The sequence below is a fragment of the Capra hircus genome, chromosome 19 (genome assembly GCF_001704415.2).
Source record: "Capra hircus breed San Clemente chromosome 19, ASM170441v1, whole genome shotgun sequence".
Taxonomy (NCBI): Eukaryota; Metazoa; Chordata; class Mammalia; order Artiodactyla; family Bovidae; genus Capra; species Capra hircus.
Genome location: NC_030826.1, coordinates 40,476,212 through 40,504,069, shown reverse-complemented (window position 1 = coordinate 40,504,069; position 27,858 = coordinate 40,476,212). Strand labels below are relative to the sequence as shown.

General features: G+C 39.8%; 1 protein-coding gene across 3 annotated transcripts; it reads left to right on the top strand.

The window, feature by feature from the left end:
* Positions 319-22,932, top strand: SMARCE1 (SWI/SNF related, matrix associated, actin dependent regulator of chromatin, subfamily e, member 1). 3 transcript variants are annotated; one of them, XM_018065038.1, is made up of 11 exons: positions 319-891; positions 3,102-3,153; positions 3,330-3,373; positions 6,283-6,387; positions 11,261-11,341; positions 12,525-12,656; positions 12,921-13,092; positions 17,819-17,991; positions 18,526-18,627; positions 19,240-19,450; positions 21,652-22,932. In XM_018065038.1, exons 2-11 carry the CDS (start codon positions 3,147-3,149, stop codon positions 21,858-21,860), a joined length of 1,236 nt encoding a protein of 411 aa, XP_017920527.1. In that variant the 5' UTR covers positions 319-891; positions 3,102-3,146; the 3' UTR covers positions 21,861-22,932. The 3 variants fall into 3 exon arrangements, with proteins under 3 accessions (XP_017920527.1, XP_017920526.1, XP_017920528.1); XM_018065037.1 differs by having other exon boundaries at positions 19,240-19,462; XM_018065039.1 differs by lacking the exon at positions 3,330-3,373 and having other exon boundaries at positions 553-891; positions 19,240-19,462.

Below are 27,858 nucleotides of genomic sequence, written 5' to 3'. Positions count from 1 at the left end.
CTGTCGTTCCTGGCAGAGGAAACCGAATGAGCCAAGGCGCTTTAGGACACAGACCGCTTGCCCAGCGCTGCAGGGACACACAACCGGGGGCAAGGAGATTTACATCTCCGGGTCTTGGCTCAGAAACCTGTGACAATTACACCAGCCTTGCGCTTGGGAACAGCTGGATAGATCTGTGCTGCTTTCGCCAAAGCTCTTGCCCGCGGTTAAGGTAGGAAGCCCTGGGAGGCGCGCAGGAGGACGGAAACTGTAAACCCGGCTCTCCACACCTCCATCCTCGGCTTGGTGAAGTATATACACTCCAGCTCCCAGAGAAAGAGTAAAGAAAAAGACCGGAAGGAAAAAAAAAAACCAGAAACTCTCGGGGGCAGGGACGGGGGGCGTGCGCGGCCTGAGTCCGGCCGGGGTGGTGCGCGGGCCGCGCGGCCACAGTGGTTCCGGGACTGGCGACCCGGCGCGCTCCCCGCCGCCTTCCGGCCCCGCGCGGGGAAGCTGAGGCCGCGCTCGCGCCTCCCCGCGGCTCAGCCTCGCGCCTCCCGCCGCGCCTCCCGTCCCCGCTCCGGCTCGCTGGGGGCCGCGCGGCCGGGCCTACCCGCGGTCGGGCCACCTCCTCCCTCTCCGGAGTGACGAATCGGCGCCCGGCTGGCAAAGTACTGACTTTCGGGGAGTTTTGAGGAACGTATGGAGCCTGAAAAAAATCCTCGACTGTGCTAAACACCACCGCGTCCCCACTAGAACGCTTATTTTTCTGCAGAGAGTCGGGTGGGGCCTGGAAAGGAATTAAGAAGAGTGTTGAAAGTGCGAGCGCGGAAGCTCGGGACGCGAGGGGCGGGGCGTGCGCGGGACAAAGGGAAGCGAGGCCGGAGCTGCGGGCGCTTTTTCTGCCCGCGGGTGAGTGTTTCCGACTGGGCCCGGCTGGGTCGGGAGGGTGGAGAGGCGTGGGGTCCCGGCTTGGCTGGGGTTGCTGAGGGTCGCTGGGGTTCAGGCTTGGCCGCGGGACCAGGGCCGGGGGCCGGCTGCGGCCTCTTCGAGGCCTAGCGGAGCGAGGGTGGGGAGAGAGTCCCATCTGGGGCTCCTCTTGGGCGGCCAGAAGTGCCCCTTCCACTAACCCCACGGAAGTGGTCAAAGCGCTTCTGCATGCCCCTCTTCAGTAGAGTAGCCGGTAAAGTGCACCTTCACATCAAACCAAACAGAAAATCGATCTCAGAGGAAGCCCTTGGGGCAAGCTAAGCCCTTGGTCCTCACCCCCAGGAGGGTGGTTTCCCCTTGTCCAGGCAGCGATCTGAGGACTCACGGTGTGGCTTGGAGTGAAAAGCGAAAACTCGGCAACAGTTTGGCCTGGGTTTGAAACCCAACTCTGACACTTCCTGACTCTGTGTCTTGAGTCAAGTTACTTATACTGAACGAGACTCCTTTTTTCCCTCTGTAAAATGGCAATAGCAGTACACACCTCGTTGGTAGTGTGACTGTTAAACCAGATGGTGGTAAAGTAGTAAACCTGTCCCGTATAAGGTATTCAACAAATAACTTCTCCAGGATTTTATGCCAGGCACCGGAGATGCATACAGTGGTGGACAATTGTACGAGATTACTCTTGAAATTTATGGTATAGCAAAAGAGATCAGTAATTTTAAAGTGTTAACAATAAAATGTGACACACCTGGGAGTTTGTGGCAGATATTATCAGGGCCCCCCACAGCAAGGCCTACTGGATGTTGACAGCCCACCCAAGCTTGAGCAGGAAGGAAATCTGCATCAGACTCTGGTTTCCTGCATGTACCTTAAGGAGAGAGGGAGACTTAGGTTGGGCCATTGAGAAAATAAATGATTTCTTTCTTTCCACACCAGGCCTCTTACTCATAATGCTCCAGAAATGCCCTTAAAATACAAAACAGGAGCAAAAAAAAAAATCATGTTTGTTTCTCATAATGTCGGATGAAAATACTCTAGTAGTCATAGAAGTTATTTGCCTTTTTTTCTGAAAATGAATGTTCATCTCTTTGTACACACGGTGTGTAATGTATAGTGAGGTAAGGAACAAGTTCACGTGTGTGTGGTCATGTCCTGAGCTAGTGTTACTAGGACTGAAGTTGGTAAGAATTGAGCTAGGTGCTAGGACAGCAATAATGAACTAGCTGGTCCCTGTCTCCATTCAGCCCCCATATTAGCAGGTGTAATATGATATTGATCTGTGTAAATTGGAGTACAAATGAGGAAACATTTTAATTTTGTACAGATAGGTCCAGAAGTCTCCATTGAGGAGATACATTTTGAGTTGAGCTAAGAAAGATCAATAAGAGTTTTTTCCAGTAGACTCTCGAAATTTATTCCCAGCGGTTATGAAGCTGTTTACCATCATGTTGTTTTTTAGTGGCTCAGTTGTGTCTGACTCTTGCGACCCCATGGACTATAGGGTACCAGGCTCCTCTCTCGGTGGGATTCCCCAAGCAAGAGTACTGGAGTGGGTTCCCATTTCCTTCTCCAGGAGATCTTCCCAACCCAGGGATTGAACTCAGGTCTTCTGCATTGGCAGGCGGGTTCTTTTACCGCTGAGCCACCAGGGAAGCTCCATTACTACTATAAGAGAATGTGAAGTTTCTTGTCACACCAGTTACCTTTTCCACTGCCTTCAGGAGTAAATTGCTGTTTTACTAGAAAGAAGTTGTTATCCTAAAAGGAAGGCAGAGCTGTGGCTGATCAGGGAGCTGTCAGTGTCTGGTAGGCCTTGTTGAGGTAGGCCCCAATAATACATCATATTCTTTTGTCATTGTATTTTTGCCGATTTGATTAAATGTTTACATGGCATCAGCGAAACGTTTTCCATACAAGAGGTGGCTCAGTATCAAAAAAAACCAAAAACTTGGAAGTACATGTCTAATCTTACTTTTTAATATCCCCTGTCATTTGTTTTAGTCATTTAATTCTGATCAACTGAGTGACCTAAAGAACTAGTAAAATATTTAAAAGGCTTGATTACTAGAAGATAATGTAATTTTACAAAGAAATATCAAACTACCCTATTCTTTAGAAAAACATTCTCTTATGCTTGCTGAGTTTTGATTATCTTTATTTTTCTTTTTTTTTCCTTTTTTTTATTTTAGTGTCTCAGATTCATTCTTAAGGAACTGAGAACTTAATCTTCCAAAATGTCAAGTAAGTTTCATTTTTTATATTTATCAATCTATATTAATAAGAGACTAATGCCCTAGCAAATGGGAATTCCAAAATACTCTCATTTTTTTTTCTTCAAAACAGGACCATTGGTAGTTTTGTTGCATAGTATTATATCTCAGTTGTTTACAAGAAGTTATTTATTTTCTTTCAAACAGAAAGACCATCTTATGCCCCACCTCCCACCCCAGCTCCTGCAACAGTAAGTTTTAATTTTCTTGTTAATGTAATAGCCAAGTCTGGCCTTGATACAAAAACCCAGATGTCTTCCAGTGACAGTCACTCAATCATCACAGCAACAGGATGAAAAATTCAGCTAAAAAACAGCACTTCCTACTAAATAAAATAACTCTGCATCTTACCTTGAACCAACCCCAACATTTAAAGAAACATACTACTGAAATGCCAACCTCCTATGCTCAGTTCTTTTTTTAATTAGAAATAAGTGGCAAGTTTAACACTTTTCTTGTTCATCTCTATTAAGATTCTTGAAAGCTAATATGAAATAAATGCTCATTCTGGCATTTATTGTTTTTAAACCTAACCTTCAATTGGTTACATTTTTCTCTTCCTCTCTGTATATAATTTTCACGTTAAATCAAACAATAAAGCTTCCAGTTCTATACTACCTTATTGTAAATCTTTATTTTCAAGCTGTTCAAGTAAGGATTTCATTATCTGTGGGTCAGATCCTGCTATTGAGTTTTATGCCCTTGATACGTTTCAAAGTGTATAAATAATAGTGAACTAGTTTTTTTCACCAAGCAAGCTCTGGCCCAGCTTGGTCAGCATGTAAAATAATTGCCCAATCCACAAAACAGATTTAACAGTAACTCTTCAAGCCTTGCTGAAATGGATTCCTTGTTATTTTTTTTATTTAAAAACAAAAAACACTGTTAACATTGACCATATCCTACAAAAGAAGTTCTTTAACTAAAGCTGTTAGCCCTCCTTCCATACTCCCCACCCCTAAATTTCAGGCTAGCTAACTAATTAGGGTCTTGTGTAACTTTGTTTTCTCCACTAGATTAACTTTTATTTACTAACCTGCTGTATGTTTCAGTTTATCAACAATTTGTTTTTCCTTAGTAAGATGCTTTTAAAAAGGGATACTGTATCACATCTCAACTTTCTATAATGTACAGTTTCTAAAGTTACTTCCAGTAGATCTTAAAGTCCTGTGTTTGGTTTATTTCCTTTCTTAAAGAACATTTCTTACTACCATCTCCTTGGCACTCTGCTAGTGGCTATACAGGTGGAGTTGAACAATTGAGATTCCTGACCTCAAAGAGCTAACCATGTACTTCATTTTTGGAAATGGTATAATTGCAGTGTTTTAGTTTCAATTTTTTTTTTAAGTTCCCTTACTTAATTTTCTTACATTATTGCCTCATAATATTGAACAGGGATTATCATTGCGTACGCAACCTTTGAAGGTGTCATTTTGACGCAAATACTGCCTCTAACAGCGTATATTATCTTGAAGACATTAACTTTTTTGAGATAATAGAAATAGCTCAGAAACCAACCCTATGATTTCTTAAATATAGAAAGAGATATTTTTACCTTTCTTCAATCATACTTCTGTACCATTATAATTTTACATTACACATAATATACAGAAGACTAGGGGTTAGTACATCCAACAGAATGGATATTGAATGAGTTATCCTCCTTTATTTTATTTCCATTTCTTCTTCCACCACCATCACCACCACCACCACCTCCACCCACCACTACCACCCAAACGTACCACCACTCCAAGTAACATACACTTCTTTTGTGCCTTTGATACTTCATCTGTGTTTTGCCTACTTATATATGCTTGATTTGCGTCTTCTATAACTACATAGACTAGAAATTGATCACTTGTTCTCTTGTAAAGAATATCAAATGATTGATCTGCTTGAATGCCTTTTTTTTTGGACACTAAGGATATGTGCAGTGGCATGTTTTAGAAAATTGTGTTGATAATAGCTACAGCTTAGTTGGGATGTGTTGTTTACTTTACATTATACAATTCAGCATTGGTACTAATTGCATGTTAAAATGAAATCACTGTCCCTTGTTTTGATTGACTTTCATTAGGTCAAATGCCTTACTTTTGGTCTCTCTTTGCCACATCCTTCTTATGCACTAGACTTTGATTCTCATGAACATTGGATGTCATTTTATTAGCCACGAAGGGCACTGCTATATAAGAGCCCATTTGTGATCACATCAACACATAATTTACAAAAGCTGAAAATTCTGTTGCTCCAACAAGCAATTGTGGTTGGAAAGAGGTAGGGCTATCAGGAAATCAGCTGAGAAAAAAAAAAGTTCAAGTCTGTCTACTAGAGAAGTAGTTCACATTAAAACTAAATGCAGAGATTGTTCGTGATTGACCTGTGGAAGATGGATCAAAGAAGAGATGGAAGAGAAAGCCTTTAAAAGAATGACTGGGTTAAAAAGATCAGACAGTACCCCCAGAATGAAATCCATGCATTTCTTACGAGTCTTTGTTTTGAAATCATGTATGTGACATCCATTGACTCCCACATATGTTTTTTTCTATTGATGACTGCTGGCTTCCTGATTTGGATCTCTTCTCATTTCTCACACTACATGAAATGATTTCAAGCTGTCTTCGGAAGCAGTCCACTTCTTGTTTTTGTTTTTGGTAGATAAGTGCATCGGTGGCATTCACATGACTGTCAAATAAATCATGTTTTGTTTTGCATGTGAAGTGTTTTCAGACTCCCAGTTTATCACATTTCAAGCTTTCCAATCTCAGACATATATCGCTAAGTTGTTATTCCATATATTGACCATAAAGTGATCCTGAATGTTCGCGACACTTCAGTGTATTGCTTATCCTGAAAGACAAACACACATTCACACATACAAACACCACTGGCCCCTGCAAAGAGACAGAAAGAGACAAAAAAAAAACAAAAACCACTTGCAGACTGGTTTTTCAGTGAAAAAAAAAGAACAATTACAACACATCATTGCTTGTTTAAATTCAGGTTGCTTTTGCATGCCATATGCAGATCATTTTTCATTTCTGTGTTTTCCTCGTTTGAGCTCATTTCTCATTCGTGTTTTTGTCTCATTTGTTTCCATCAGCAAATGCCCAGCACACCAGGGTTTGTGGGATACAATCCATACAGTCATCTCGCCTACAACAACTACAGGCTGGGAGGGAACCCGGGCACCAACAGCCGGGTCACGGTAGGAGAATCAACTATTACAGCATCCAGCAAACAACTGGAATTGACCAGAAATGCCTTCAGGTTTAGGTCCTTTTGAATCATCAGCACAGCCATTTAAAAAAAAAAATTAACCTGGCTTTTAGATTATTTTAAATATTCATTGTATAATCTTATACTGAAAAACAAACAAACAAAAAAATAGTGAGATCTGGGTATGTATATAGAAGAAAAGGAGAATCCATTCTGTTTGGTGATTGGTAGAGACAAAGCCTTGGGCACTTAATGGTAGTGCTCTATGTAGACAAACCTAGGATTTCCTATGGTTAAGATGCCCTTTTTGAGGCAAAGAGTATCTTTCATTTAAGGTATTTGGCATTAGGCTCAAGAACTATTTTCTTAATAAAGACTGGGCTTATAGACCTGGCCTTTTTGGGCTATTCTACCAGTTTGAACTGCTGCACACAATTATTTGTCTTTTGGATTTAACAGTTGTCGTAACTGAGATTCGTTTCTCTCTAGTTAAAAAGATACTTGTGCCAATTCAAAGAATTGCAGAATGAAAGCTGAACAAAATTAATTTGTTACCAGACTATACATATCTACAACCGGAAGTACATTTATAGTTCAGAGGATAAAGGATACGGTTTCTGAAACTTAGATGTTTCACTTAAATAATCAGCCTGAGATACCAAAATTGGATGATGTACTTCAAACTTTTTTTTTAACGTCAGACTTTTTATTTTAAAATTGTCTTTAACTTCATTTAAGGAAATTTAAGGTACCAAAAAAACAAATAACTGTAAAAATTATTTACCAAAAATAGATGAATAAATCCAAAAGCCAAATGCCAACATACATTGGAATGTGATATTGGTAAGAATTTATACAACCCAGAATGGCTGTAAACTTTTTAATACCTGATTTTTGTTTGCTGTATTCAAAAATAATTCAATTAGTGTGACTTCAGAAAAGCCCTCTCACCCTGTAGTCAAGCTAGAACAGAAAGCTTGTAACTACCAAACTATATGTCTATCTTGGTAAGCATATTGCTTAGCTTGATAGGTTTTGTTTGTCTAAATATTTCATTGTTTCCGCATAATTTGTACTTCATAAGCATATCAAGTTTTATGTGCCATGCATATTTCATGGTATCTGAAAAGAATTCTGACAAAGTGTGTGTATGTATGCATTTTACAATGCATACAGTTTTTATGTGCATTGGTACTTGTTTTTCCCCTGGCCTGAATGTGGTGTTTGACAAGTGTAATGGGTGGCAAAGTTATCAAATGATAAAGAACATTTATTTTAATTAAGGGGCAGAATCAATTTTGGATCATTTATGTTAATACAGAAAATTATTCATGGGTAATAATCAAAAGAATGATTACATTTTAATAGCTCTATACAGTCAGCTCTTGATTATCTATGTTGATAGAAAAGTAATGGTGGTAACGGTAGTATTAGAATCATTTGTATTTTATTTTCTGTAAGCATTCTGTTCTCAGCTGGGATGTATCTGGGAATCCTTTGTTAATAAAGTGGTGTCATTCAGTGGAGACTTACCAGGAACAGGAGGGTACAGTCGCTGTCTCAGCCTTGGCCAGTTATCTGTTTCTCCCCATTCCTTCCTGGGGCTGTTGGAGCCCAGTATTTGGAGTAAGCACTAGCTTTAGGGTAGATTAGTATGGGAAGGCTGTTGGGCATGGAAATGTTGATGTTCTGGTTCTTTATAGTTGTTTTATTTGTATTATTGTCCTCTCAACACCATATTGAAGGGTAATCCAGGTGCTGTGTAGACTTGAAGGAAATGTGGGGGCTTTTAGCCTGTGTTACTCCTTCAGCTTTTAGTGACCTCTCGGGTAATCATTCTTTACAAAAATTAGGCCTAAAATTTTAAACTACCTTTTTCTTTTTGTCTGTATATTTAATTTAAGCTCTGATTTTGACCTTTATAAAAGTGTTATTTTAATATGACCCCATGTATGTGTTACTTTGTGGGGGAGCTTCTCTGGTGTTATTGTCTGCAAATCACCTGAAGTCATTGATTTGAAGCAGTGATTTGATGACACCCTGTGAAGTAGCTTCCCATAGGATCCATGAACACGTGGTTTTCCCGATGACTCCAGAAAACTTGAAGAGTTTTCAGACAATAAACACTTTATAGATATAAGCATGTTGAAATCTTTTTGGAGTGCTTATGGTAGCTATAAAGTGGAATTCACTTCTGGTCAGTTCTTCATCAGATGCTGATTAACATTCTCTTAAGTACCTATGTGAAAACAGATTGAGACAGAATGTTAAGAACAGTTCATTTCTGTGCTTTAATGGGAATTTCATCCCAGAAGAAAACCTTAGATAAGATCTTACCAGAGAAGCAGCTGAAAATTGGGAAGAAATAACACAAATCTCTCAAGTAGCCAAAATTTCACTAAACCATAGACTTTATTATTCACAGGGGACCTTCCTCTGTTGTAAGCAGTTTTAACTAGAATAATTAGTTGTCTTCCCCCGACTCATTGCCATTTGGAGAGGGGGACAGTTGCTGCTGGAGGTAGGTTTCCTGACAGCAGCAAGGATGGAAACAGCTGAAAAAGGAGGCATGCCTTCCAAAATCATAACTATCAGGTCATTTAATAAAGGAACTGACAGTTTTTCATACCTCAAACCAGGGGATTATAGCAAAGCAGTGGTTATAATTATGTCCAGTGCAAACTGCTTTTTTTAGGGGGGAGGGCGGTGAAGAGTAATGTTTGAGACATTTTAGAAAGATGTCTGTTTGAGATGGTTAATAAATTAAGACTGTTGAGTGATATTAACCTTTAATGTCCTGAAAACCAGCTAGAATTTAACGTTGTTGTTATTGTTTTGGTTTGGTTCTGTTTGTATTTGTAAATTGGTCAATGTAATGAAAATATGACCTCAACATGCAAATGATCCAGATACCTTCCTTTGGGAGAAAAAAAGAGAAGCAAATTCATTGTTATAAAATGCAGCTCTTTGAAAAACTTCAAGGAGCAAATATTATTGTAATTTGTTTTTAGTGTTTTAATTCATTTGGAACCCACTCCATGAAATTCTGAAGGTTTGTGTTGGCTGTGAGTTGGAAGTGCTTTCTAGTAACTTTATGTATGAAGACTCAGACTTTCATGTGTTTCTTGCTCTGAATTCCTGACAGAAGGTTAGCTTTGTAGAAATCCACACCCACCCACCAGAGAACTCCTGCAGCCCTCAGACAGATCTCCTGTTGGCTGTTCGTACCGCCTGTGTTGACAGTGTCCATCCCCCGTGTCTCACTTCACCCTGCTGCCCACTGCTGGCTAAAAGCAGGGTTTGTCTACACAGGTAATAGCATCCTGTGTGGTAAGAATACATGGGCGATGTGGAAAGAGAGGAATACTGCTGCAGAGATGAAATGCTTTCTCATAAGTTCATGTATAAAGAAGCAGAGTTACTGACAAGTATATAGGGCTGGAGGGAGACCCTTCTCATAGGAAGAAGAAGCATTGTTTGAAAGTGGTGGAAGGGGTACAGACACACTCTTCCCTGAGCCCTTGGATGAAAAATAAGGTTAGACTTGGGGTCTCAGCTGAGAATTGGGGTGGGGGGTTTCCATCTGGTTTTACCACAACAACACATAAGGGCAAGGGAGCAAAATGTCACCTTAGTTTTCTTATAAAGATTTGTTGATTCCTATCTTTTGATAATTAGAAGGAAGCCTTCTTCCTTCCCGGCCTGTCAGGAAAATCAATATCAGGAGTCTTCCAGAAATGTGGGGGAAACAAATGTAATTCAGCCATGATTTGATGCTGGGCCCTGATCAAATGCAGCAGTGTATGCAGAGATGTGAGTAGGTTCAGAAGCAGCTCTCCTGTACTGGAGGTGTATGGGGGGGTGCCCACGGGGCTGCTTGGTCTCCTGCCTGGATTTAGCCTTTAGAAAGAGCTCATCTCCTCTGTTTCTCTCCCTTTTGCCTTTTTCTCACCCACTTTCGTCTTTACCTTTTTAAAAACTATTTTTTAGTTTCCTCACCTTCTGTTTCCCATTTCTTTTTTCTCTGTCTTCCCCCCAAAAAATCAGCATTTTTAAAAAATTAAGAGGAGTTTCTTAACATATGGTCTCAAAATAACTTAATCAGGCCCTGTTTCTGTCATTTCTCTGTTCCTGGTTAACTTGTTGACTCCTCTGCTGTGACTAAGAGTGCAAAAAAGGCGTGACTTCAGTGCACACTTCCTAATCTCCTTTATTTAAAAAAAAAAACAAACTGGATATGGGTATAGAACCTTAAGAATAAAATCTCTAGTGATATCAAAGGAGTAAGAAGGTTTTTTGTTTGTTTGTTTTTCATTGTTGAATCTAGGGAGTAGGTTTTGTGGTGGTAGTAGTTGTTCATGTGGAAATTTGTTCCTGAAATGGTACAAATAGTAAATAGTCCCCAGTGGGCAGTGTGAGATGTGGTAAGTGCTGATCAGGTTCAGCTTCTGGTGAGATAATCAAGTGTTGACTGTATATGTAATGGTAAATTAAGCAAAATAAAAGGATGCCAGGTAATGTCCTAAATGTGGGACATCTGATGTATAACCATATATTTTTGCTGTATGGATAATTGTGTAATATTTCATTTGTTCTTACAGCCAGGTTGTCAAAGCAGTGGCAATAAACTGCTAAGTAACGTATTAAAAAGCTCTGTGCTTAAAGTCATTTTCTTTATTTTCTTTTGATGTGAACGTTTCTGAATTTGCAGTGATAGCTATTTTCAGTGGAGAAAATATAAGAATCTTGTATCCATGGACGAGTAGAAGAAAGGCGCATTAGAATTTTTAAAGGGACTCTCTTTTCAGTTTGCTGGCGAACTTCTAGCAATTGAGTAATGAACGTATTTAACTCTTTTCTAGGCGTCCTCTGGTATCACGATTCCAAAACCCCCAAAGCCACCAGATAAGCCGCTGATGCCCTACATGAGGTACAGCAGAAAGGTAGGTGCCCTGGAGCCAGAAAGGACCGAGGACCACAGTCTTTGCTCTTTGCTTTACATCAAGGTTCGACGGACTTAGCCAGCCATTTAGTGCATAGTCAGAGGAGAGGATACAGGATTACAGTTGTTAAAGACATTAGTTCTGATTTCAAAATTCCAGAACTAAAATCCAACAAGAAAATGATTCCGTAAACAGTTAAGGGCTTCCCTTGTGTTCCAGTGGTCGAGAATCATCCTTCCAGTGCAGGGGACAAGGGTTCGAGCCCTGGTCCAGAAAGATCCCACGTGCCACCGAGCAGCAACTACTAAAGCACACGTGCCTGGAACGTGTGCTCCGCAGCAGGAGAAGCCACCACAACGAGCAGCCCACACGCTGCAGCCAGAAAGTATCCCCCTCTCAGGGCAGCTGGGAAAAGCCTGCGCAGCAGTGAAGACCCAGCATAGCCAGAAAATAATAATAATGTACATGTGTACATGATAAACAGTTACAGTACTTAAGATCAAGTTGTGTAGCCAGCATTGTATAGTCTTTTGGAGAATATTTAATGACGTGAGAAACATGTTAGGTGAAAAAAAGGAATGCGAGACTACAAGTACTGGTATCTTATTTTTATAAAAATAATAGGAAATACATGTTAGTTTGAATTTTTTAAAAAAAGCCTAGAAGACAGTGGTTATCTATAAACAATCAACTTATGGTTCTTTTTATTTTCTTCATACTTTTCTTGAATTTTTCTATTTTTTGGTGGGGGGAACAGATGATGAACCTCCATGACTCTCAAAATAACAAGTATAGCTGATATCTTTATTAAAGATGAGCATTTACCTATTTCACCACTACTTAGAAATTTTGAAATTTTTGGTCATAATTACTCTATGTGTAATTTGACGATATGTTATGTTGTATTACACGCCGTAACCTCATTCCTTGTAAACTCGTGAATTTTTAGAAAGACAGACTGTGTAGAGTTATTTCATGATAAGTGTCTGCAGTGTTTGGAGGTTTCTGAAATCTGCCTTAAAGTAACCCAGCGGAGGACCCTTGATAATTGTTGCAGCAGGCTGATGGACTATTCCTTGTGCCTTTGTTGATGATTAAAGTAAAGGTTTCTATATTAAAAAGTATTTGTAAAGTCTGTATTTTTAGGCATCAGTACTAAAATCTGAACTGTTTCTTTTTCAAGGTCTGGGACCAAGTAAAGGCTTCCAACCCTGACCTAAAGTTGTGGGAGATTGGCAAGATTATTGGTGGCATGTGGCGAGATCTCACCGATGAAGAAAAACAAGAATATTTAAACGAATACGAAGCAGAAAAGGTAGGATGGGAACTACGGTGGGACAGGTACAAGATAAAGTTCGTAAACACTTGCTTATTACCTATAAAAGAAACATACAATCTAATCAGACAGCTGAGCCTTCATCTGCCTGGGTCAAGTCACTCAGTTTCTCTAGACTTCAGATTTCTTGTCTGTAAGAAGGAGATAGTTATCCTGTCTTTTGATGTTCAAATGAGATAATGTAAGTATTCATTATAACCTGCAAAATATTAATTCTAAAACAGAGAAACATTTGAATTTCAGATAGAATACAATGAATCTATGAAGGCCTACCATAATTCCCCCGCGTACCTTGCTTACATAAATGCGAAAAGTCGTGCAGAAGCTGCTTTAGAGGAAGAAAGTCGACAGAGACAGTCTCGCATGGAGAAAGGAGAACCTTACATGAGCATTCAGCCTGCTGAAGACCCAGACGGTAAAAAAAAAAAAAAAAAGTGGAGCTTTGTTTATGCTTTCTCTGAGAATTAAAATATGAGAAATCTCTTAAGTTGAAGTTTTATTTCCTATCCGAAATGGCAAACAGAGCATAATTTAAGTGCCATTTCAATATTTTAAATAATTATTTTGATTAAGATTTGTGTGTAAATTTCCCAAAGAAAAAGAAATACCCTTTTTGCAGACAATAGCAAAAACTACCTATTGTTTATCAAAATCTTTGTGCTCCTTACCTCAGCTGCTTTTAAAAGTTAAATGCCTTCAGGTTACTGTTATTGGTTCCTTAAATCAGCTGAGTTAAAGGCTCTTAAGCTACAAAGTAAATGAGTGGGAAGAGACATTTTGAACTCTAGTTAATTCTGAAATCCAACTAGAATTCATAAATACAACTCATAATGATGCTTACAAGGATGCTTTACTGCCTAGTCGCCAAGTCACGCTGGATCTTTGGCAACCCCATGGACTGTAGCCCGCCAGACTCTGTCCATGGGATTTCCCAGGCAAGAATACTGGAGTGGGTTGCCATTTCCTCCACGGGATCTTCCTGACCCAGGGATCAAACCCACGTCTCTGCTTGGCAGGCACGTTCTTTACCACTGAGCCACCTAAGAAGCCCTACGAGGGTGCACACCTACAAATGTTATGCACACACACGCACGTGGAGCAGAGCTTCCTAATCGGCATTCCATGAAGAGTCTGCAGGTGTGCTCGTGCGCTTCCGCTTCTCTGCAGCCAGGCGGGGTCTGAGGCTGCAAGGAGCTTCAGAGCTAGCCACCTCCCGCTGAGTGTGCTCATCCACATAGCACGCATGCTATACAAATCATCTTCCTCATGTGCTGCTGTGATGTGGAAGAGGTTGGAAGCTCTAGCTGCAAGCAACAGAAACATTAGGAAAATAATTTAAGATCCCATTTTAAAGTAGTAATAACAAAGAAGCTTATAAGGCCTTAAAGAAGAGACCTTTAAGAAAAGAAGCACTAATACCACCTAAAGACATGAATAAACTGAAATACTTCGAGAAAAAGCACAAATGAGTTTTTAAAAGAAAGGACTGGAATATTGACAAATATCCTCATAAATACAAATCTAATAAACATGGAGACTAGAATAGGGAATAGAGAGAATCAAGCATGTTAAGCAGTCAGCTGTGCTACAGACACACGGGCACATGCAAACTCTTAATTGGTCAGATTGAATGACTAATGCAAGAAAAAAGCACAGAACTAAACAAATAGAAGATCCAGTTTACAAACTATTGGAAGGATGGGAGGTCAGTAATAAGTGGGAACAAAGACTTGGGATGTAGAAGCCATAAGTAGGAATCAGACGAAGTTTTCACTAGGTGAAGGTAACAAACAGCATGAACGTGGAGTGGGCCTGAAGGAGACTCACTAAGGAATAGTCTTGAAAAGAGAGCCCTTCTCTGTTTCTCAGGCTTCTGCCCATTATGTTTTTTAAGTTGAAAATAGGATATTAGAACTAGAGCTGGCAGTAAGAAAGGACAGTAATAATTAAGATGCCAGGATAAGGATGACTTTAGACCTTAGACTTTACCCCCAGAACAGAGTAGCAAGAGGAAGACTTGTGGGGGGTGGAAATGTACATAAAACCAAGAGGAAGGCCGAAGGTCCACAAGTACAGCAGCTGCTCTCTTAAGAGAGAAGACCTACAAGCCTGCAGGACATAGGCAGTTATCCTCACAAAATAGTGTAGGCTCTTTTTTTTTTAGAAAGAGAATATTCATGAGATCAAGTAAATACCTGGTGAGTTAGAAAATATAAACCTACCCTCCCCTTACCCAAAAATAAATCAGCCAACTAAAGTGCAAGGAAAGACAGGTGCAGACTTCCTTGGTTAAGTTTGTGCCCTCCCAATGCAATGGTTTGAGCTCTGTTCGGGGAACTAAGATCCCACGTGCTATTCAGCATGGCCAAAAAAATAATACATTTTTTAAAAAAGGAAAGACAAGCCCGTATTGCTAAGACTTTATTTGTCAGTGATCAACACTGGGGACATATGAAAGAAGAACAGTAATAAAAAGGAAACCTGGATGGATAACCTAGCACAAATGTACATAATCCTAAGTGTGAATATGAAAAACTCCCTTAAGTAAAAAAAAAGTCACAGAATTTTTTAATGGTATCTTTTGTCCCAGTAATTTTAATTTCAGAAGTAATATCCTACAGAAACTACTTGAAACAAAAATAATCGGCACAACAGTTCATAGTGGTGGTATTTCTGATAATCCGAGTTTCAGTAACTACTCAAGTACCAGATATGAAGGGACGTGCTAAAATGACACAGCAACACAGTTAGGGCCTTTGCAGTAGAGTTTGCTACAGTATGGTCCCCCGCCTCTGATAGAGGAACTTTGGTTTTAATGTGTATTGCTTAAGAGGAAGCACTTTTTTAAAAAGTCAGTTGATTTAAATAAAAATATTAACAAAAAATAGCACATGTTATTAGCAGATATGTCAGAAACTGGTAGTGATAAGACCGAAGGTTCAGTTCAGTTCAGTCACTCAGTTGTGTACGACTCTTTGGACCCCATGGACTGCAGCACGCCAGGCCTCCCTGTCCATCACTAACTCCTGGAGTTTACTCAAACTCATGTCCATTGAGTAGGTGATCCCATCCAACCATCTCATCCTCTGTCGTCCCCTTCTCCTCCCGCCTTCAATCTTTCCCAGCATCAGGGTCTTTTCCAATGAGTCCGTTCTTCGCATCAGGTGCCCAAAGTATTGGAATTTCAGCTTCAACATCAGTCCTTCCAATGAATATTCAGGACTGATTTCCCTTAGGATCGACTGGCTGGATCTCCTTGCAGTCCAAGGGACTCTCCAACACCACAAGAGTCTTCTCCAACACCACAGTTTAAAAGCATCTTCATTGCTCAGCTTTCTTTATAGTCCAACTCTCACATCCATACATGACCACTGGAAAAACCATAGCCTTGACTAGACAGACCTTTGTTGGCAAAGTAATGTCTCTGCTTTTTAATATGCTGTCTAGATTGTCATAAATTTTCTTCCAAGGAGTAAGCGTCTTTTTAATTTCATGGCTGCAATCACCATCTGCAGTGATTTTGGAGCCCCCAAAAAATGAAGTCTGCCGCTGTTTTCACTGTTTTCCCCATCTATTTGCCATGAAATAATGAGACCGGATGCCATGATCTTAGTTTTCTGAATGTTGAGCTTTAAGCCAACTTTTTCACTCTCCTCTTTCACTTTCATCAAGGGGCTCTTTAGTTCTTCTTCACTTTCTGCCATAAGGGTGGTACCATCTGCATATCTGAGGTTATTGATATTTCTCCCAGCAATCTGGATTCCAGTTTGTGCTTCATCCAGCCCAGCATTTCTCATAATGTACTCTGCATGTAAGTTAAATAAGCAGGGTGACAATATACGGCCTTGACATACTCCTTTTCCTATTTGGAACCAGTCTGTTGTTCCATGTCCAGTTCTAACTGTTGCTTCCTGACCTGTATACAGATTTCTCAGGAGGCAGGTCAGGTGGTCTGGTATTACCATCTCTTTAAGAATTTTCCACAGTTTGTTGTGATCCATACAGTCAAAGCCTTTGGCATAGTCATAAAGCAGAAATAGATGTTTTTCTGGAACTCGCTTACTTTTTTGATGATCCAACAGATGTTGGCAATTTGATCTCTGGTTCCTGTGCCTTTTCTAAAACCAGCTTGAACATAAGGAAGTTCATGGTTCACGTATTGCTGAAGCCTGGCTTGGAGAATTTTGAGCATTACTTTACTAGCGTGTGAGATGAGTGCAATTGTGTGGTAGTTTGAGCATTCTTTGGCATTGCCTTGCTTTGTGATTGGAATGAAAACTGACCTTTTCCAGTCCTGTGGCCACTGCTGAGTTTTCCAAATTTCCTGGCAGATTGAGTGCAGCACTTTTCACAACATCATCTTTTGGGATTTGAAATAGCTCAACTGGAATTCCACTACCTCCACTAGCTTTGTTCGTAGTGATGCTTCCTAAGACCCACTTAGGCAAAGTGTAATAGTGTAAGAGCAAAGGTAATAGCTACTAAAAATAAGCTTGTAAACTAGACCCATACTATATGTATATGAACTTGAGTGAATAGAAATAATGTGTGATACCCTTATACACTGGTAACAAATGTATACATGTATAAATTGATAAACATTAAAAGTGAAATTTAGAACTAAACATTTTTTAAGGCCTTAGTGTTATTTTAATCTGATAAAATATATATGCCCATCTGGGAAACTGCTATTACTAGAGGTAATGTTTTCTCTGCAGTGGGCATTTTCCTTACTTTGAAGTGCTACAGTGACAAAGACACCAGAAAGTTCCTTTGCATCATCAGCTGTAAAAGCTTTGAATTATATCCAGAGAGTGAAATATTTGGCAAAATCTGTACTGCTATCACGTGCAGCCTTCATGTTGATTTCCAGGCCAAAGACACTTGGTTATATCTGATTTGTGTTTCAGCCAAATATCAGATGCACATCCTCACTTAAAAGATTTTGTGAGAAAAACCAGCATCTTGGCGGGTGAACACATTGTATCCTCTGTATGGTTTTTATCAAGTGACTGCCCTGGTGCTCCTTTGACGCCCTTTAAACCCACTTATTCGACCAGTGAGGACCATGGCTTCTTGGTAACTAAGTGCTAATTATGGTAATTGGTGACCTGATTTCCAGATCATGTTGTTTCTTCCAGATTATGATGATGGCTTTTCAATGAAGCATACAGCCACCGCCCGTTTCCAGAGAAACCACCGCCTCATCAGTGAAATCCTTAGTGAAAGTGTGGTGCCAGACGTTCGGTCAGTTGTCACAACAGCTAGAATGCAGGTTCTTAAACGACAGGTCCAGTCCTTAATGGTTCATCAGGTAAAGACAGAAAACATTTGTTATGGTAAGATGGGCCTGTGCCATAGGTGCCCGGTAACCTGATTGTGTACCATGCATGAGTGTGCCTATTAAATATTTATGTCCAATCTAACCCGTTCCTGATTCAGGGAAGAGGCTGGAGGGTGTAGACCCTTCCCAGAGATTTAGTAAGTTTGTCATTAAAACTGTAACAGGGAACCTTTTGACAGAAAGTGTATTTGTTAAGAATTTTGAGATATCCTATCAACTTTCACTAGCCTACTAAATATTTTTCTTCCAAAACATTGCTGAGAGCTGACAGTATTGTCTGACTTACTCTTGTTAATGAGTTATCCTCTCTGTGCTGCATTTTTACATTTTTTAAATTTTAGCACATTATATAATAAGTAATTTAAATTTAAAAAGTGAAACACTTATCACACTGTGAAAAAGTGTGGACCATTAAAAAAAAGAGACATATTTTCTGTGTTTGACATTAGCTTTAGAGAAGATAATTTAGTAGTAAATAACAAAGCCTGGTCTTATCTTTTACAGCGAAAATTAGAAGCTGAACTTCTTCAAATAGAGGAGCGACACCAAGAAAAGAAGAGGAAATTCCTGGAAAGCACAGACTCATTTAACAATGAGCTTAAAAGGGTATCGAATGTGTTACGTATACTTGTATCACTGTGTCTGTTACTTTTTTTTCTCATTCTTTTTTCCAAAATAGTGTTTTTATGTAGTGTCATTCACTTTGAAACAGGGTTAACTTTGCTGTAGCTGGTAAGATCTTTACTTTATAAAATAATTTCCATTTTCTGGCAACGTTGCAATAGGTTTGAAACATTGTATAGTATACACGTTCCATGAACTAGGCCTGAGACTCTAGAACCCTCTGATATTTTAAACTCTCATACACTTGTGAATTATTTTCATTGCAACTTACTCATCAAATGTCTTAGCTGTAGCTCACAGTTTGCACTTCACATGAAAACAAGTAAATAGAGTGTTTAGCAGCCTGAAATATAAAATAGAAACTTTGAGTATAAGCCAGGGCTTTCAGCTTTGCTTCACCAACTATTCTGGAACACTTGCTACTACATGGCTGCTAGGGCAACTTTCCTGTAGACACAAGAGCTTGGTTTTTTTCCTGCCATATATATGAATATAGTTCTTAGCCAAGAAAACCCACTTGTGAATAATTTCTCTGATTCAGAGATTGTAAGAAAAGAACATGACTAAGAGAGTGTTTTGTTTTCTGACTACTAGTTGTGTGGTTTGAAAGTAGAAGTGGATATGGAAAAAATTGCCGCTGAAATTGCACAAGCTGAGGAGCAGGCTCGAAAAAGGCAGGAGGAAAGGGAAAAAGAGGCAGCAGAGCAAGCCGACCGCAGCCAGAGCAGTATCGTTCCTGAAGAGGAGCCAGCAGCGAGCAAGACCGAAGACAAGAAGGAGGACGAGAGCATGCCGATGGAGACAGGTAGCCTGCCAGGTGATCGCAGAGTAAATGTTGAGGGCTTTTACAGCTGTCTTTAATTCTGACTTCCCTTTCTCAGTGCTTTCTGGAGGTCACTCTGTTAATCTTGCCTCTTGAATTATTCTTCATATGAGATATGCATTCTTTCTTCCCAAATCTTAATCTCTTATAATAGATTCACTTAAAGTGTTGGTATTGGTACAAAATAGCAGTGATGTGTTGCCTTTAGTCTGGCTGTTTGAGGTCTTGGGTATTTGCCCAGATTGAGTCATATCATTCCCTTACTTGGGATATAAAGTATTGAATGTAGTGGTTTAACGGTTAAGGGTACTGGCCTGGAGGGCCCACAGATTTGGGTACTGTTCCACCCCATACTAGCACTGTGACCTTCAGTCTAGGTAAGTTAATTTCAGTTTCCTCCTTAGTAAATATTCTAGCACCTACCTCTTGAAATTGAATTCCCAAGGATAAAGAAGCAGATGTACATAAAATCATCATTACTGGATTTGGCATGGTATTGGCACTCAGTATTTTAACCTTTATTGCTAAAATTGTTTAAACAGCATGTGGTCCTTGCCCTTAAGATCAGTCATCTTTGGTGTCCTAGAACAGAGTTGGGCAAATAAAACCTGCAGGCCAAATCCTGCCTGCCACCTGTTTTTATAAATAAAGTTTTATTGGAACCATTTGTTTACACATTATCTGTGGCTGCCTTGGGGCTCCAGCAGTGTAGTTGAGTAGTTGCAACTAAGACAGCCTGACTCACAAAACCTGAAAATTTTCTATCTAGTCTCACAGAAAGTGTTTATTGATTCCATCCTAGAAAAATTCATACTTGCAGTTTTACTGATTTTCCTGACTAAAAACATGCCTCAAGGCAAACAGCGTGCAAAGCTTACGGGAAGTACTGATTAAATCAATTATTGGTTGAAATCTTGGGATCGCCCTGCGCGCGGTTTTGACCCTGCTCAGTGTGCTGTGTAGTAAACAGAACTGAGCTGGAGGAAGCATGGGAAACACAACCAAAAGCTCCCTGGACTGTCATTACGAGAGCTGAGAGGGACCACGGTCACCCTTGGTGCTCTGCTGACAACTTCTGATTTGACATTTGGAAAACATTAAGTGGGATATGCTATCTTTACCAGATATTTCTACAGAATGTAATTCAGCAGATTAACATTTCAGATAGTCAGATTTTAAGTTTAATTATCTGAATCATTTTCTGTTTTGTGTGAACATGTTTTTTATCGTAACAAATTTGGAGCATGAACACATTCTGTGGTTAAAGCGAGAGCCTGAGGATGAAAGTACGGCTCCTTCACTCACTTGGCAACTGGAACACTACTTGGTCCTCTGCCGCTGTTTTGTCATCTATGAATAGAGTATGCCTGTAGGAGAGTGTGCCTGTAGGTCTTTGGGCTTCACAGGTGGCGCAGTGGTAAAGAATCCTCCTGCCAAGCAGGAGACCTGGGTTCGATTGCTGGGTCAGGAAAATCCCCTGGAGAAAGAAATGGCAACCCATTCCAGTATTCATGCCTGAGAAGTCCTCTGGACAGGAGAGACTGGCAGACTGCAGTACATGGGGTCACAAAGAGCCAGACACAACTTAGCAACTACACCACCACCACCATAGGTCTTTACTCAAATTTTTATCCTCCTAACTGAAGAAAATCGTTTCAGACTATTGGAGCAATAACAGAAAACAGCCTACCATGACTTATAACAAAATACTTTATCAGTCTTATACCACCATTTCCTTACCTGCTTTCTCACTCATTAAATCCGAGCACTTCACACAGCATTGTCCAAAGAAATATGTCCCTGTGTAATTAGAAATGTTCTGCTACTGAGCCTTTTTAATGAAATTTAAGTGAAATTAATTTTAATAAGTCTTCAAACACCAGTGTGCACTTTAGACTTAGAGCACATTGAAATTTGGAAGCTAAATTTTCAGCAGAAACCCTTGATCTGTATTGAGATTCAAAATTTACAGTTAAAAAGTGGATTTTTTTTTTTTCCAAATTCCAGCTTGTTTTAAACCTGCTGAAAGTTCCTTGGTCACACTAGCCCATCTCAGGTGCTTGATATGTGTATTCATATGTAGTGAGTGGCTGCCTTATCACTGGATGCTGCAGCTCTGGACTGTCAACACAGAAGTGTAAATTTTTGTCTGGGAACTAACAGTGACAAATGTGTGATTACAGAGGAGACACACCTTGAAGATACGACAGAAAGCCAACAGAATGGTGAAGAAGGCACGTCTACTCCTGAGGACAAGGAGAGCGGGCAGGAAGGGGTGGACAGTCTGGCAGAGGAAGGGACCAGTGATAGCAACACTGGCTCCGAAAGCAACAGCGCAGCCGTGGAGGAGCCACCGACAGATCCCGTACCAGAAGACGAGAAAAAAGAATAAATGTTGCCTTGTTTTATGTGTTCTAAATAACTTTTTTAAATGAAAAAATGTTTTTTGAGTTTTAATGGTGTTATGTGGTTTGTGTATTAGTATTGTTCTTGTCCATATCACACCACCAAAGGCTTTTGGACCATTTAGCATCACGAGCTGAATGGCACAGTCACCTTTCGTAAGCGGTTGCAAAGATGGTTCCTTGGATCTTGTTTCTAGCCCTCAACTGCTGAGAGCCTCAGAATTTAGATTAACTGAGAAAATGCCCACCTCTTTTAGAGAATTCTCCTTTGATGCTGCAGAATCTACTTGTACAAATGCCTTCCTACAGCTCACTTGGGTGCTTACCAAAGCCATAGCTTTAAGCCTTCCCAGTCCCCATCAATAGCTTCCTGAAGGCCTGCTTTCTTGCTTCCTTCCACAAAGAGCAGCTTCTTGAGAACGTAATCATGTATGAGTATGTATTTGTTCACTTACCCTTTTTTATTTTTCGTCAGTGTCAGATACCAAGAGTTGTGTTAATGTGTTGAGTGTACCTACAGCCACACTTGGATTGTATTGGTCCAGAAATAGTCTCCATAGTTAGTTGCTGGCTTATGAAATAGTCGTTAAAGTGAACATGGCACATATACAGTTATCTATACACCTTTTGCTATAATTAATATCAGATATGTTCTGGTGAGAACCCATCTTTATTGTACAGGGGGAAAAAATACTTTTTTTCCCTGAGTTTTCCAAAGACGGAATAGATCACAAAACTGAAAGAAGTAAATATTCTTGTAATGGAATATGTAACTTCAAAATGATTAGCCCATGCTAGAAAGAAAACAGCTGGGAATTAAGGTTCACCCACTGGAAATTGTTTTACAATAATCAAAACATTTAAAACCTCAAGGCTCAGGATCCCATAGGTCAGAGCCAACCTTTTTGATAAACTTAGTAAAGTCTTAGAGACTAGAAGCAAGATAGTTTGTGACACATAAGCATTCTAAAAACTAGAATAGATTTTTACTGAATAGTGGTATAACTGATGGTATATGTTTCTTAAAGGTCCAAATGTAATAAAAAATTGGAAAAAAGAGTCTCAGTGTTTTTAATGCACTAAATATTCTTATGTAAGGCAAGCTTATAATTTTGTTATTATAATGTAGTGACAATATGGAGTGACCTTTCACAGCTGTTAATGAATTTGCTTATCCGGATAAGGTCCTGTCTCACCAAAGTACGTAAACTGCTGTAAGTTCATTTGTGCAAGACACTTGAGAAAATTCGTTTCCTTATATTGTAGTCATGTCACATGGTCTTCAACCCCAAAAGTAGTAAATTTCTGCATTCACATATGAGAAAAAAGTTTTGCACTGAAAAAAAAGTCCAAATAAAGGTAAACCCTTTAGTTACATGTAGATAGCTTGTCTATATGGACAAGACTTGATTTATAGTGAATTCACTGCGACTGAGCTCACAGCCCACAGTGACTATGACTTTGTCCAGCCTCCTGAGAGTGAGAGCAGGAGAGGAAACAAAGCTGGGAACACCCCTTGGTACCTGTTTTTTTCTTAAAAACACATGAAATCTTTCTCCTGTTTCTTTCTGAATCAAAAACTAATTTATCAGGGACTTTTGGTGGGTGGTCCAGCAGTTAAGAATCCACCTTCCAAAGCAGGGGACACAAGTTCGATCCCTGGTCAGCAAGCAGGTCCCACGTGCCCGGAGGCAACTGAACCCTCACTGCAGCTACTGGCCCGCACTCTCCAGAGCCTGAGCACTGCGGTGAAGACCCAGCACAGCTAACTTCAAAAATAAAGTTTTCAAAAAACAATGTACTAGTTCTCAGTGTAGGGTATTGTAGGGCTAAGAACTTCAACCGGCTCATCCCCGACAAACTTGGTATCCTTTTTAGTACATTGTCAAATCTGGGCAGAGGAGTGGTTAATGTAGGTGGTAAACAGTGCTAGATCAAGATTGCTCTGGTACTGAAGTCTCTCAAAAAGATGGAAGTGGTTCCTTCGCTAAGCTGGAGATGACAGGGAAAACAAGTCTATCTAGACCGAGCCTGCACATGCAATGCTAGAGCAACAGGCAGAAACTAAGATGGGATTTGGCAGCTTTCAACCACGGCAGGAAAATCAAAATTCTTTCCTGTCAGAGTGATCATGCAGAAAACACGGAGTTGTTTTCCTAGTTTCTTTAAGAAGGTGGCATATGGTCAATGTCCTTGTCTTCCATATCCCAGTAGGCATGTCACCGAAACTCTCTGAGCCTCTTTCAACATAAAATAGACTGAACTACTTTCAGTCCCCTTACTTCTCCACATAGACATGATTTTTTCTTTTTTTTTTTTTTTTGGCTGCACTGTTTCTTAATTGTAGAATGCAGGATTTTTAGTTGCAGCAGGTAAGATCTAGTTCCCTGACCAGGGATCAAACCTGAGCCCCTTGTATTGAGCCTCTGGACAACCAGGGAAGTCCCACAGCCATTATTTTTAATGCATTTGTTTTGAGTATGAATGCATATAAAGTTTGAGGGCTTACATTTTTATTCATTTTTAACAACAAATGGCAGAGGGGAATCCCCAACAGTCTCCCAGTTTTTTTTAAAGGCGTTTCAAATGTCATATCTCCCCATTTATCAACAAGCATGACTTTTTAAGTACCTCTCCTGCAGTACATGAAAATGACATACTCTGTAGAGCAGAGCTTTCAGGAGCGTAACTGGAAGGAAGCTCGTTTTAACATAGAAACATCCTATGGAAAAGATAAGATACTTGATTCACTATATTTGAGAATCTGGAGCTTAAATCCCTCCACATTTTTAGTTTTGGTCCTTCCCTTTTAGACTAGTTTAGGTTTTGAACAATTGGTGCTGACAGTGTGAAATTCCTATTGTCTGCCATTAAATTGAAGCTGCGGCTTCTCGTGTGAGCAGGCAATGAAGCTGGGATTATACTGTGTTAAATCCTCACTTCAGAAATCACTTCCTTCTGCTCCGAAGCACTACCACACACAGTCTCCCTGCCTGGCTTCAACAAGGGCAGGAGTTCTAGCCTATTGCTTCTCATTGCTGGGCAAAACTTGCTGGAACAACAATTACCTTCTTAATGATTTGCACATTAGAGGGCTCAGTGTCTTTACCAAAAAAAAAAAAAACCACACTGTAACAAGCTGAAAGGAACTCTTGAGGCTTTTTAGAAGAAATCATGCTGGATTGTTATCTGGCTTACAATGTTGTTTCTTTAATCAACACAGTAGGGGAAATTCTGAATATAGTCAAGAATATCTACAGATCTTAGTAATCATAAAACTGTTTATAAACATCTTAATATTAAGTTCAGTTCAGTCGATCAGTCGTGTCTGACTCTGTGCGGCCCCATGGACTGCAGTATGCCAGGCTTCCCTGTCCATCACCAACTCCTGGAGCTTACTCAAACTCATGTCCATTGAGTCAGTGATCAACCATCTCATCCTCTGTTGTCCCCTTCTCCTCCTGCCCTCAGTCTTTCCCAGCATCAGGGTCTTTTCAAATGAGTCAATTCTTCGCATCAGGTGGCCAAAGTATTGGAGTTTCAGCTTCAGCATGAGTCCTTCCAATGAATATTCAGGACCGATTTCCTTTAAGATGGACTGGTATGAAATTGCCAATGTAAGTTTTTATCTACAAGATGACAATTTCACCTGGTCTAACATAATAATTCTGCATTTTATAGTCCAAATTATAAGCTCTTAATAACAGTTTTCTAAGTGTGAAATGATAAAACTTTGGACTTCCCAGGCTGACACTTCTCTAAAAATTACTGCCTATTATTAAAATCCAGATTAAGATGCAAATCCTGAACTATCAAGTATTTAACAGCCTGATTTTTAAAATATAACACAATAACAGATAGTTAAATTAGCTGGCTTGTGTTCACATGTTTTCCCATTTAGCAACAAAAACATGTAATTTTTTGCATGTATTCAAGACATACAGGGAGGGAAAGTTCTCAAATGATTTAATTGCTTTTTACATAGAACTGAGACAGTGACTGCAGATCATGGCCACCTCCCTATGTGAGCCATTTGAAAGGCAAGGAAGGCCACCTCAGACTTGACCTTCAGAAGTGGCAAAGACCTTGGGTCAGCCAACTCACCCACCCATCAACCCCTTAGATAAGACCATTCCCTCCCACAAGTCCTCTAGGATTGTCACCTAAAATGAACACTTCTAGTCTTGGCGGGGGTAGGGGGTCAGGCAGGGAGGGTGTAGGGAGGGGAGGGTGTAGGGTCCATCCTCTTTTAGGACAGCTCACTTCTTGAATTAACTAAAAGTATTTCCTCTCATTGAGCTAAAACTTGTCTTTCCATTATCTCACCCTCCTGGTTCTGCTTCTATACCTTGAAGTCAAAGAGAATCAATGTAATCCTCTTCCAAATAAAAGATCTCTAAATATTTCTCTTTTTTTCTTCCTAAATAACTGAATAGACATATGATCCTATGGATTTCTTAAGACAGTTGAGTCTAGATGGATTATGGGTTGTTGTTTTTTTCCTGAGTCATCTCAAATGATTAGTAATACTTCTGTGGACAGTTGTGGTTGAGAAGTAGCACTGGTTTCAATGAATAATCTAAAGCAAAGAGAAAATAAATCTACGAAAAAGAAAAGAGAGAAAAAAATGAAGTGAATGCATATGATAACACTGTTTTAGGCATTTAGGCATCTTCATGTTGATAGGATGATTTATTTTTGTTGTTCTTATTTTCCTTTTTTTTAAATTGAAGTGTAGTTGATTGACAATATCGTGTTAGTTTCAGGTGTACCAAAAGACCTTGGAATATTTCAAGACTGGTGCCCCTTGAGGTCCTGCCATAGAACACACTGTCTCTCTTCCAATGTCTCTGTTGATGAACTGGGGGTAAAGGACTATCCCTCTTCTACTCTTGAGGTCTAAACCACCAGAAAGTAAAAACGTTTTCTCTAACAGGATCAAACTCCAGTTCCTCTGCAGTGTACTGCACTTAATCAAGGCACAGCATCTCTAGACCTCAGAAACCACCTGTCTGAAGCAAGGAGGGTTGTTCTGTGATGATCTTACAGTGTCGCCCAAAATGAAAATTTTATAACTGTGTAACACATGCAAACTCTATTAAAAAAAGGGTCAGTATTTTCATATGTAACAAAACAGGGAACAGGCAGATTCAGTTCATCACACAACACTTCTCAAGCCTTGATCATTTGCATTCCACTGCCATAATTTTTATCATTTCTGGGTACTGCCTGTACTATGATTACTTAACAGCTTTCTTTGAATCAACTTATTTATTCCACTTGAATAATTTATTTTACAAGAAAATTTTATATCAGCAAAACCATTGCCTGTCATAAAAATATATTTAAGTACAGATATTTATTTAAGCATAAACACAATTATGTTTATGCTTAAATATAAAGTATTTTAAAGAACATTATTTAAGAACGTCATCTAAAGTAACCTGAAAGGGACTTCCCTGGCAGTTCAGTAGTTAAGACTCCATGCTTCCAGTTTGGGGGTGTGAGGGTTCAATCCCTGGTCAGGGAACTAAGATCTCACATGCCACATGGAGAGGCCAAATAAATAAATAAAAATAAAAGCACCTGAAGGATCCCACATAGCAGTGTGGGATAAAGCTCTTTGGATTCAACTGTAATAAAGGGAGGTGATTTTTGTTGTTGTCATTCACTCCCTAAGTCGTGTCCAACTCTTTACAACCCCATGGACTGCAGCATGCAAGGCTTCCCTGTCCTTCACTGTCTCCCAGAGTTTGCTCAGATTCATGTCCATTGAGTCAGTGATGAAGTTATAGTTCCCTTATAATCCCTGGAGTGTCAAGAACTTTGTTTTCTTAGAAACTCTCCCTGGGTCAATAGCAGTTTGTAACTCAAGAGCAAATTAGTGAATGCCAATCCCTTGATCACCTAATGCTGAATAATAATAAAAGCCAACATTTGTTGAGCACTTACTGTAGCCCTTGTTCTTTTCATACCTTTGAGTCT